Source organism: Paramisgurnus dabryanus, chromosome 23, assembly GCF_030506205.2.
Source record: "Paramisgurnus dabryanus chromosome 23, PD_genome_1.1, whole genome shotgun sequence".
Lineage (NCBI taxonomy): Eukaryota > Metazoa > Chordata > Actinopteri > Cypriniformes > Cobitidae > Paramisgurnus > Paramisgurnus dabryanus.
The window spans coordinates 30,052,934-30,066,220 of NC_133359.1; the positions used below are offsets into that span (position 1 = coordinate 30,052,934).

General features: G+C 35.9%; 1 protein-coding gene across 1 annotated transcript; it reads right to left on the reverse strand.

The window, feature by feature from the left end:
- Positions 1-42: 42 nt before the first annotated feature.
- psma1 (proteasome 20S subunit alpha 1) lies at positions 43-7,644 on the reverse strand. Its single transcript, XM_065291144.2, has 10 exons — positions 7,511-7,644; positions 5,173-5,217; positions 4,943-5,044; positions 1,581-1,684; positions 1,128-1,216; positions 955-1,025; positions 741-870; positions 572-651; positions 386-490; positions 43-257 (listed from the first exon to the last, which is right to left on the reverse strand). The coding sequence occupies exons 1-10, from the start codon at positions 7,511-7,513 to the stop codon at positions 198-200; spliced, it is 789 nt and encodes a 262-aa protein (XP_065147216.1). The 5' UTR covers positions 7,514-7,644; the 3' UTR covers positions 43-197.
- Positions 7,645-13,287: the final 5,643 nt, after the last annotated feature.

Genomic DNA, 13,287 nt, shown 5'->3' on the forward strand with positions numbered 1-13,287 from the left:
ATCATTCCAAAACACACGATCACAGATAGAAAGAAAACAAAATGATTTTTTTTCTCTTTATTAATCAAAGAGTTTCACTGTATAATATGTAATGTGTGATGGGAAACATGTCTTATTCTAGTTCAGAAATCCAAAGCTAATCTTATTAACTGAATTCATAATAAAGAAGTGATAGAAAGAAGAGATGAGTCGATGTCTCAGTGTTCCATAGGTTCATCAGGTACAGCAGGAGCGGCTTCATCTGCTGGCTGTGCTACCTGTCATCAGCAAATATCATCGTCAGCTGTTATTACCACTACTATACTCATTTAATTTTAACTTGGTACACAAGTGCTAGTACTTTTGACATTTCTAATGGTAAATGCTCCTGTATTAAATGGCTCACCCTTCTTTGGGGTCTCTCTTCCAGACCCTCAAGAAAACGAGCCACATCAGCATCATCATAAATGGTGAACTCCATCTCCTTTCCCACAATCCCAATAGACACATTCTAGAGAAAGACAACGGTGGTTTGTTTAATCAGGAACCAATGAGAGTACAGCCGTAGGTTAAAGGGGATGAAATATCAAACCTTTGTGGTCAGATCCTGTTCGGCAGGTAGAGTTTCACGCAGCGCACGGAGACCATGCTGAACCAGATCATTCAGATTGCCTGACAACCAGAAGACATGTCTGCATCAGCATGTTTAAGGCATAGAGTATTGAAATAATGCTTTCAGTTAGAAGAAGACATAAACGTACAATCAAGGAATGAATCCATGTGTCTCTCCAGGTATGTGCGTGCCGACTGCGAGCGAGCGCCGATCGACATGGCTTTACAGTCAAAGTAATTTGCTGAAGGGCATGTCTGGAAGATGTGCGGCCCCATTTCCTTAAATTCAGAAATATTGAAATCAGTTCAGCATACGGTGTTACTTACATAAATGACAACATAACCATCAATCTCTGTACTTACATCATAACCTGCAATCAGCAGCCCGACTCCATATGGCCGTCTGCCGTAGCGCTGGGTGGGAATCTGAGTTTCTACAATGTTCGTTCAAGAAAATTTATGGCTATTCTTGACACAGTTAAACTGAACACAATTGCACAAAAAACATGACGTAAAAGTGACGGACAAAAGGATACTGCTTCCAATGAGTGAGACCAGCCTAGACACAGGTAGAGGTCTCTCAAAAACAAACCTAGAATCCAGACACTCCTGACGCATGAAGTTGCTATATAGTAAAAGATACAGAAAAAACTGTTAAATTCTCTTAATAGTCTGTTTTTCTGGTTGTATCAAAGCTGACACACCTCCAGACATTTTCAGGTTTTTGTCTGTAAAACTACTTTCCTTACTGATTTAGCATAAGTTGAAGAAACCTTTTGACTGGCTAAAAGAAACATACCGCAATTCAGTCTTTCAAACTAGTGTTTAAGTAAATAAGTAGCAAAGGTTTGGATAATTTTTACAGTTACTGCGATGAATGCGGCATGTGAGAGAGAGACGTTATTTGCATCTGCATTTTAACAGTCCCAGGTAGAAGGAAATACCTCACAACATATATCAAGCAAACAGATGAAATGTTTCTCAATTACCAGAGGAGTCTGGCATCAGCAGTCAGTCCTGCAATAGAAATGCCAACATGATTGTCCACATGAAGGATCTTCTTCTGATGGGCAGCAAGTTCAGACTGAGCCCTCTAAAAGACAACAAATCATACATAATTAAAAATCTTACGCATTTTATCGATAACAGAAACTCTCTCATATATGTATGATGGTGTATATTTGTGTAGTATATTATGGCCTGTAATGTAACTATGGTTGTGTAATATAGTAAAGTGTGAATGTGCAGTTCAGTGTAGTATAGGAGGTATCTATTGCATTTTAAAAAGGCATTTTAAAACTGAATGCTATTTTACATATGATCTGTTCTGTTTTCACATAAACTGAGTAGACTATAAAATATTGAATAAACAAGACCCAGTAACAACATGTGTAATCTAACTGCTGCTAAAATCCTGATTTATAAACGCGAAATATTACAAAATCACCATATATTTACATCAGAGGTGTAGCTACGGGTGGGTCTGAGCCCACCCACTCTGATTTGTGGCCCATTCAACCAGAAAGCCATTTTCTGGACAGAATTAAGTAATTCAACAACAACAAATAATAATTACACTACGAATAAACATGACTTCATCATTTTGTTAAATATCTTAAGTTTCCACTCTCGGTTTTATGCAGTTTCGTAGTTGATACTTACTCTATGTTTGTCAAAATGAAATGTTAAATATGATTCATTAGAGTTTGTTCCATATTGAGTAAGACATCTTTTCACACGTTAAAATATCCGTGTTGAAAAACCGTTCTCCACAAAATAAATCTGATTTAAAAATTTGCTCCTTGATAATTACTGAGCCTCTGCACTCCTTTGAGCGAGTTCTGTGAACTGACAGATACACTTAATTAGGATAGGAATAGGACGCTTTAAGATTAAGGACTTGGTTATGATCTTTAAGGGGATGTAAAGCTGAGTTTAAACATGTTGTATTATAAGTTACTTTATCATTTTCCCCTTTGAACCGTAATTTGGTCCACAGTTTATATATGTGACCCCTGCTCGCAAACGATTAAAAATGTGTTTGTTATTTTGACTTTAAAAAACTTAAAAACGATGTATGATTTAATCTGACAAAAAAAGAGCTACACCTGCACTCGCTGGTTTGTGTGTCCCCAAACTTCGGATCTGTAGTGAGTGCGAAGAAGATCGTTTTGAGTCTTGTCGCTCTTTAAACATCAAATCAGGTCCCAAACTTGATCTCTCTTTATAACCATTTTAACATCCAGTAAGTCCTTTAGTTTATTTTCTAATTCCCGCATGTTTTAAAAACTGAAACCAAAATGCAGACGAGCAAATGTGCAACTTTGTCTATAAGGTTAAGCATTGAGGATAGAACAGAAAATATCATATTTAATGACCATTTAGAGCATTAGGATCGCAGAACGAGGTCTTAATGTAGCTGCTTATTTTTTTTATATAAAAAAACTAAACGTATATTGCACTGTCTTTTGCCTGTAGCTCAAAATTAGAATGTGAACATTGACACATTTGGACAGCACAGGTCACATATGTCGTATGCCTTGCCCACCCTGTTTTCTACAGGCCCACCCACTTGAAAATGTTTGGCTATGCCAATGAATTACATTGAAGCCTTACTGCTGTTGCTCCTCTTTTCAATGTATTGTTGTATTATGAGCCCTTTTTTATTTAAAATGTTAGTTTTATTGTATAACGCGTATAGTGCAGACAATTTGGTGCAAATTCAGAAATATGAGAAAATACACTAAGCAGTGGCGGTTATACACAAAGGCCTAGGGAGGCCCATGCCTCTGTAGACATGTCCCTGGCTACCCGTGTATGTGAAACATTTTTAGATGGAAAAGAAAGAGTTGAATTGAGGGAAAAAATATTTAAAGTGTTAGCTGGAAAGGCCAAAGCCATTTCTCCCACTAAAGTTCTCAGTCAGATTAATGTAGGTTAAAATAATAGATTTTTTGTTACCTAGGAAGATCATGCTTTCATCTTTAAATTAATCTCAGTTCAACCCGTGCAGTACATAATTGTCCGGACCTCAGCTTGGAGGAGGGTTTATTTACTGAACCTCAAGGAATTTTAATTGAAGGCCCCTGTTATATAGGCTAGACAATTTTATTTAAAATATGTTTTCAGATAAATGTTTTTAAATTTAAAAGACTTGAGTTGGTGCTAGATTGTGCACACATCTATAGTATGCATGCAAACACTGCCTGCATAACACATCATTTAAACATATCATGATCGTTGCCTCAAAAACAAGAGCTGAGGAGGACAAATCGCCAAAGTTTCAAATACACCGGGTAAGTGTAGAAAGCTGTTAGCAAATGTAAATATTTAAAAAGAAATCATAAATGTATCATAATATCCATTCCTTTATAACCTCTTCTCCTAAGGTGCCATGAAGTGCTTGCTCTGGCAAGATAATCTTAGGAATTACTAGGATTTTTAAATCCTGTAGTGTGAGCATGTTTAAGATTTGAGAGAAGAATATCTGACAAGATTCTCTTTGTGTGTTTGCTGTAACCAGATTTCATAAACTACCAGAATTTAAAAATCCTGTAGTATGAACCAGGCATTTGGGATTCCTGACATGCATTTATTTAAAGTAACAGCAGAGTAAACACTGTTTATAAAATATTAGAAGATCATAATAGCTAACTTGTTATTTATACTAGAAACTTTAGTGTCAATGTTAAAGTTGATGCTTATTCAGTTTTATTTATTTTTATTATTTGTATTATTAATATATGCCTATTTTATTGTTTAATGTGAATAATGCCCCTTTTGCAATGTTTATGTTAGGCTGAATTTATGTTGGACTTGTTTTTATGTAATAAGTTATATTTTCCTTGGCACTGCCACTTTATTTTTCATGTTTGTTTGTGTATTTGTTTAATTGAGGAAATGCTGGTATTAATAGCAGATGTTGCATTTATTATTTGTTGGTGAATTATGTATATAAAAAAAATCATTAGACTATTCGACTTAATAAAAAAATATCAATAGATTGATCGGTTAAAAAATAATCGATAGATGCAGCTCTAATTGACAGTTTCATTTGTGCATGTGTGCGCTTCGGAGCGTGTTTTGCGGTGCATGTGTAGTGTAGTTCAGTGTAACAGTGTTGGGATTTTATGGTGCATGTGTAGTTCATTTGGTAGTTTCTGTTGGGTATATTACTGATCACATACTCTATTAATCATTTTAAGATTTGAGGAGAAGTCCAGATGTATTTTTCTATATTAACCATATATGGTGCGTCTGCAGTGTAGTTCGGTATAACAGTGTTGGGTTTTATGGTGCGTGTGCAGCGTAACAGTATAGGGTTTTCCTGCGCATATGTCGAGTAGATTACCTTCAGGGCCACAAGTACAGCATGAGTGCGTGATTTGAGTCCTACAGTGGCTGAACCCTGTTTCACTGCCTCCATAGCATACTCAATCTGATGAATACGACCCTAAATGCACAGTAACACAAGTCACAATAAATCATATTATAAATACAGATAAAGGAAAACACACATATGTTTACATTTAGTGGCATCACAGACTCAATCAGCTTTTACAGAGTGTCTTTAATGTTTACCTGAGGACTCCACACAGTCACATCATTGTCATACTGGTTTCGAAACTGTGAAAATAAATAAATGAAAAGTGTAACTTCAATCAGACATAACTCAAATTAAACTTCCATTACTCCCTTAAGCCAACAGCATCGCCAACACAGCAAATTTATTTAATGTGAATCTCACTAAAGGACTGCCAGTGCGATGGTGCGTTCACACCAGACGCAGAAGAGGCGTCAAGTCAATGCAAAGATGCGAATAGGCATCCTGTGACATGGTAAGAGCGAATGGCGTGGTAATCCACGCCAGTTGAAAAATCTGAACTTGCCAGGTTTTCGCACAATATTAACCAATCAGGAACTTGTTGTAGCAGTGATGTGATTACAGAAAGTGAGCCAAGGCAGAAAAACAAAACGACAATGGAGGACAATAATCATCGCTATATGATACATATTCGTACTTTTACAGGAATTAAAAGGATCTTGTTTGGAAGAAAGTGAGTGAGGAGGTCAAACAATCTGGTAACTTTATTTGAGACAGCGCAAAGCGTGCATGGGGTATAAAAAGGTTGCCTATAGCCATTCATTTATCCACTGAACTTAATGGTGAGACATATGAATGAAGAGAATTAGAAGCGCATTGAGAGACAATATTAAAGCATATTAATACCAATTCTGTGCAGTTCATCTTGATATACATGAGACTTTTGACTAGGGTTGGGTATTGGTTGGGTTTTATTCGATACCAGTACCTACTCTGTATTTTTTAAACGGTTCCGGTTCTTAAACGGTTCTTATATCGGTACTTTAGAGAAAAAAAAAGGCACACACGTTGTCATATATATATATATATATATATATATATATATATATATATATATATATATATATATATATATATATATATATATATATATATATATATATATATATATATATACTCTTCACATGCAAAAGCCTCTAAATGCCATCTGAGATTTTCTTCTAAAATGAGCATTTTTATCAAGCTCATATATTTTGGATCAGTAATTTCACTTTAATGACAATTAATATGTAATTTTCATTAACATTAAAGTGAAATAACTGAACATAAACATACAAGCTTGATAAAAATGATAATTTGAGAAGAAAATCTCAGGTGGCATTTTAGAGGCTTTTGCATCTGAAGTCTTCATATCGGAACACCAGTTGGCGGTAAAGAAAAGTCAGGAACCGAAATCAGGCACCGAATTTTTCATTCGTATTCGGTCTGGTTACTACCGTTTACGTTAGAACCGGTTCCCTATTGGCACCGATTTTCGGTACCCAACCCTACTTTTGACCCTGATTAGACTATTGTAAAATTTCAGAATTAGAGTTTGCATTTAAAATTGCCAATTGTCTTAACAAATGATTAACATAATGTATATACAATGATTTTTGAATTATTATTTTAAATATGTGACAAATATTTATACTGGCCAGTATAAAACAATTATTTGCGTTGAGCCCTGACCCTGACTGGAAAAGTATATTTTTTCATTGTGACTATAAGGCAGCTTTATTTTCACCTACAGAGATGTTTTACACTTAATAAACGCGGAATTATCATTATTGAATAGCACATAATTGATTTTCAGTACATCAAATACTACCATGATTCACACTTACAATTTTATCTTAGATATTAAAAACTATTTATTGTTATATAGCTTGGGCAGACTCACCCAAAGCCTGACTTGAGTTCAATAATAGTTCTCTCTTATCCAACATTTTACTATTATCTCTACTGATTAACGTTATACCGTTGTATTAAACACAGTCGGTTTAAGTGATTAGATGTAAAGTTTAGTAAGGCAGTGATGCTAAATGTAATGAGATGTATGGTTTAGTAAATTTGTGATAAATGTAATGATGGGATGTGATATATGGTTTACTAAAGCAGTGGTGATAAATGTTATGAGATTTGATGGTTTATTAGATGATAATGAATAAATGTTTAATGTTCTCTGAGGAAACATGAAATCGAAACTTACGGCCTTACAACCGATACAAATAACCAAATAGACATCCAGTAAGCAATATTAAAAAGAAAACTTGACTAATTACACAAACAGACAATTGTATATTGACGAACGGCAGGGTAAAACAGCAGTAAAAATAATAAACTGAGTTTTGTGTCTTGTCTTATTGTGCGACTTGCATTGAAGCGAGCACGAGCATTAAGTTACGCTTACTCACGCTCACCATCAACTCAAATAAATTCACTATTACACCCAAATACTCATACGCTCATACTTTCAAATTTAACTACATCATATCCAACATAAAAAAAAAACGTTCGATCAGTTAAACTAGTAAAAAAAAAGCTCATTCTCACCATATTTCCTGCAAATCAGTAAACTATATGCTGAGCGCGCGATGATTCAGCTCGATTTGTATTCCTCGGTTAAGACCAAACTAATCGAGCAGGTATGCGAACTGCTTCACGTCTACAGCGCCACCCGGTGTGGCGAAACTGAAATAACAATTAATTTGTAATGCCATTTTTGGCATTTAAATATATTGTGGACTTTTTGCGGAATAGTTATGGCTATGACAAAATTTACAACTGAACAGTGTTCTGACACATCTTTCTTTATTACTTCACCAAGGACTCTCAAGTCTCACGCATTTTAGTCAGTTCACACGCTCACAGAGTAGCGTCTCGCTGCAGCCTGCGGTGGACATCCAACCCCGCCCACATCCAGGCGTGACGTCAGTTACCACGCCCACGTCCATTCGCATCTCTCTCCAACACAGTAGGTGGAGATAATGTACCTTATGTTGGTGCTACCCGCTATAAAACCGTGAAAGAGCACGAAGAAGAGATGTGGTAAATGCAAACATATGCTGAGTCCCAATTCGCATACTATCCGTCCTAAATAGTATTCGAAACTAGAATTAGTACGTCCCAAAACGTAGTATGTTGAAATGAGTATCCCAACCCTGCTGAAAAAAACAGCTAAAACCAGCCTGTCCAGCTTAAAATTTTTACCAAAACCCCTCTTAAACCAGCCTGCTTTACCAGCTATGACCAGGCTGGGAGACCAGCTAAAACCAGCCAACCAGCTTAAGGCTGGTTTTAGCTGGTTTTTTCAGCAGGGAAAGATACCCGGATGGTCTACTATTTCTGGTTAGATTTCGAAGTGCAGATCGATCCACACTCTAACGGCTAATATTGCCCACAACCCATTGCGTGCGGGAGGGAGGAGCTTTGTGGTGATGTAAATATGGCAGCCAGACGCAGCAGCGGAGATGCGCCCTCAGCTTTTAAGTGTAAGAATGTAAATGTTTAACCCTAATTAAAGTTATCTTTCATTGTCTCGTAATATTCGGTTGATGTTGTGAAAATAAAGTACCATGGCTGTAGTACTGTGTCATGCATGTGTCTTTTTTATGTATTTCTTTTTATGTTTCTGTCTTAGATTTATACCTTACTATAAACCCTTATGAAAAAAACACCTTTTACTACACTAATCATAGTTTAACCACACTGACTTATTTGTAGTAATACTGTGGCTGTACAAATGTTAACTTTATTAAGAAATATGGTTACTAAACTTTTACTATAGTAAAAGCATGGTTCATTTTCATCGCGGTATTTCTGATTTGCAAACATAAGTATAAAATAAGCCTAAAATACGTTAAACAATAGTTATACTATAAACTTTAACTATTTTGACTTTAAAATAAGTAGCTTTCATTACACACATTGTTGCACATGAACATCATAACCAGCCGCCTCACAAACTACCTGCGTTTGGTGTGCGTAACTAGGCAACCACGTTGTCGTTCACTTTGCATGACGTCATCGAAGTACGTCCCAGAACGTGCATACTCTTTTGCTACACACTCAAAAGTACGTACATTTTCCTCACAAAAACAGTCCATACTTTTAGGTCGTAGTATAAGTAGGCGAATTGGGACCCAGCAATAGACATTATATACGTAGACACCCCATGACGTGCTGGAACCACTGATCAATGACTGGATTGCGCATGACGTCACACTTGTGAAGCCACCGCGCCGCCATGTTGGTATACCCAAACGTTCTATTAAATCAATGGACGTTATCAGATTTTAATGATAAAACATCACTTTACTCGTCTTCGTTTTTATATGTGAAGTTACCATGCACATTATTACAACACAAACGTCCAAAGCATGTAAATAGTTATTTACTGAAAGTTGTACAATTTGCGTTTTAAACAGTTATTATACATTCATCTTTATTACAGTATCAGATCAGCAGACAGACCGCAGCATATTTAGTATTAATGACAATAAACGTGCTCATTCTGAAATCTAAATAAATAATCATGCTTTGTACCGTATGTGCATGCAATAATTTGCTAGTTTTGTAATTATGTTATCTAAACTTACATGTTACCTAAACTTATTTAGAGAAATAACGCTGACCGTCACAGTGTAGCTGAATGTCAAAAAAAGCTTTATTTATACCCGTGTCATTAACAAATGCAACAGACACACTCACTTTAACGGTTTTTTCTAAATCCATTATCCTGCCCGATTAAAACATAAACATTGCAAATAACACCAGAATTAACAAATAATTAATGTACACATATCCTAAAAATTAACCTTATGTAACTTATACGCTGTAAAGGGGGTAAATTTTGATCATAATTTTGAATGGAAGTCAATGGCGCTCTCTGCCAGTTGGGTATACCAAGATGGCGGCTCGAACTCTGCGCTGGCTTCACCTCACACGGTTACGTCAAGCGTTCTATGCGCAATCCAGTCATTTATATAGATCAGTGGCTGGAACGCATCAAGCGTCGGCGCCATATTGGATGGGTCTCCTCACTGTACGCTAGCACCAGAGTCAATGGGAGTTAACGGAAAGAAAGCCATAGGCCTACTATGGCCTTATTTTGTGCAGCTTACGGTTGCAATAACCGGCGCAGTATTGATTCCAGATCACATGGGATTACATTTCACAAGTAAGATTGAACAACCATTTTGGTTATTTTACGTTATTATTTATAATATTATGTCAATGTTCAGCAGGAACTGGTACTCTCTCTCATGATCTCTCTCTGTTTTTTCTTCACATTTGAAGGTTTCCCAGTGATACAGGCATGAGGAGGCAATGGGAAGTTGCTATAAAAAGGGAGGGTTTTGTTGTGACAGAGTCGTCAAAGCTCTGTAGCAAAGAGTATAGAAGAACAAGAGGGGGAACTCTGATTCGTTTTTGGCAACCGCCACTAGATGGCGCTTCAGTAGCGCGGCCGCTATTTGGAATGAAAATTCTCACAGCCAATTCATTCTCAATTCATTCATATTAAAATTAATTTAATACCTAATTACATAAAATAAATAATTACGTAAAAATTACATAAAAATTGTGTACTAAAGTACTTTTTAAGTAAAAGTAAAAAAAGTAGATGTTTAATGTACTTATATAAACCAAAAACTTGAAATTATGAAATGTAGTGGAGTAAAAATTATGATAATATGCTTTGGAATATAAGTTTTTCAAAGAAAAACACTGATAAAATACAGATACTTGAAAATTAACTTTTATGTAGAAAGTAAAATACAGTAGTGTCTGCCTCTGTAATAATACAATAATAATACAAAGTATTTAGCATGAAAGCAGTATTTTTCAATGTGTGACAGCGTCCTGTATCATAACTGAATCTCTGCCGCTTATAACAACTCAAACCGTGTGAAAATCCGGTAAAAATTAGGGGAGTTATGATTATTCCTCATTAGAAATGAATGCAAGGGAGCGCACTGGAGACCCATCCAAGATGGCGGCCGCGCGATACGTCAGCTCCAATAGGCAGCTCAGTCTACGAGGTGTCTACGTATATAATGTCTATTGCTGGGTCCCAATTCGCCTACTTATACTACGACCTAAAAGTATGTACTGTTTTTGTGAGGAAAATGTACGTACTTTTGAGTGTGTAGCAAAAGAGTATGCACGTTCTGGGACGTACTTCGATGACGTCATGCAAAGTGAACGACAACGTGGTTGCCTAGTTACGCACACCAAACGCAGGTCGTTTGTGAGGCGGCTGGTTATGATGTTCATGTGCAACAATGTGTGTAATGAAAGCTACTTATTTTAAAGTCAAAATAGTTAAAGTTTATAGTATAACTATTGTTTAACGTATTTTATGCTTATTTTATACTTATGTTTGCAAATCAGAAATACCGCGATGAAAATGAACCATGCTTTTACTATAGTAAAAGTTTAGTAACCATATTTCTTAATAAAGTTAACATTTGTACAGCCACAGTATTACTACAAATAAGTCAGTGTGGTTAAACTATGATTAGTGTAGTAAAAGGTGTTTTTTTCATAAGGGTTTATAGTAAGGTATAAATCTAAGACAGAAACATAAAAAGAAATACATAAAAAAGACACATGCATGACACAGTACTACAGCCATGGTACTTTATTTTCACAACATCAACCGAATATTACGAGACAATGAAAGATAACTTTAATTAGGGTTAAACATTTAAATTATTACACTTAAAAGCTGAGGGCGCATCTCCGCTGCTGCGTCTGGCTGCCATATTTACATCACCACAAAGCTCCTCCCTCCCGCACGCAATGGGTTGTGGGCAATATTAGCCGTTAGAGTGTGGATCGATCTGCACTTCGAAATCTAACCGGAAATAGTAGACCATCCGGGTATCTTTGGGATACTCATTTCAACATACTACGTTTTGGGACGTACTAATTCTAGTTTCGAATACTATTTAGGACGGATAGTATGCGAATTGGGACTCAGCACATGAATGCAAATGCAAGCGTGCCGCACAAGCCCTGAAAAGTGAAGCCAAAACGTCTCGATCGCCCCCCAGTGACTGGTCCCAGTATAGGTCATAAACCCCGCCTCCCCATGTTATTCAATGGGACTTGAGACCAACTAAAAATATTAATTACACTTCAATTATCTTTTTTCCGAACCTAGTTTCTGTCATTTATTGTAGTTTTTATCACACTGATGCAAATTCAAAGGTTTGTTTTTAAAATAAGTTTTTGTTTAGTTAGTTATTTAATGATATAAAAACGGTGGTGTCACGTCATGATTGACAGCTGTGATATCGTGTGATATGCGCATTCTGCGAGACCGAGGGCGGGGTTTTGATTTTGATATATATTGATAACTTAAAAGAGAAACCTAATGTTATGTGTATTCAGGAAACCTGGTTAAAACCGCAACTGGATTTTATAATTAAAGATTATAATGTAATTAGAAGAGATAGAGAAACCGGTAGAGGGGGTGGAATAGCTACATTTATACAAAATGGAATGAAATATAAAGTAGTACAAATAAATAAGGATTATAAGTCAATTGTAAGTAAGGTTTGGACTGAACGAGGGTGTGTTGATATTATTAATTACTATAATCCTTGTGAAAAATTAAGTCAAGGTATTTTAGAATCTGTGGTGGGTCCATTGGATGACAATGCAGTGTGGTGCGGTGATTTTAACTCCTATAATTCATTATGGGGGAGTAATAATATTGATGCAAACGGTCAACTTATTGAAGAATTTATTGATGATAATTATTTAGTGTGTATTAATAATGGTGAGGGAACACGATATAACAGTATTCAAAATACAGAAACAGTACTTGACCTGACATTTGTATCTACAGAATTAGCCTGAATAGTACATGGAAAGTGACCAAACATACTACAATAGGGAGTGATCATTATCCTGTTGTGACAACAGTTGGTACAAAGATAAGTTTTGAAAGAGAAGTCCTAGTTGGAAACTGGAGAAGGCCAATTGGGAAATATTTCAAGAAATCTGTGGAAATAGATGTATGGCCCTACTAGAAGAAGACCAAATAGATGAAAACATATTTAAAAATAAAATAGTTAATGAAATAATACTAACAGCTGAGGAAACAATTCCTAAAACAACAGGAATTAACCGTAAAAAGAAAGTACCTTGGTGGAATGATGATTGTAAAGCAGCTGTAAAAACAAGAAACAAAGCTTTTAAACAACTTAAGAAACAGCACTCTATTGATACTTTGATTCAATATAAACGGGCCCAGGCGATAGTAAGGAAAACAATAAAAATACAAAAAATTTTAGGTTTTGCCCTGAAGAAGGCCATAT

Excerpts from the sequence above, each read along its gene's own strand:
- psma1 (XM_065291144.2), bottom strand. Across the intron at positions 1,217-1,580 it reads GCTGATGCCAGACTCCTCTG|CAACTTCATGCGTCAGGAGT; the intron begins GTAATTGAGAAA and ends TTTACTATATAG. Across the intron at positions 491-571 it reads AACAGGATCTGACCACAAAG|AATGTGTCTATTGGGATTGT; the intron begins GTTTGATATTTC and ends GTCTTTCTCTAG.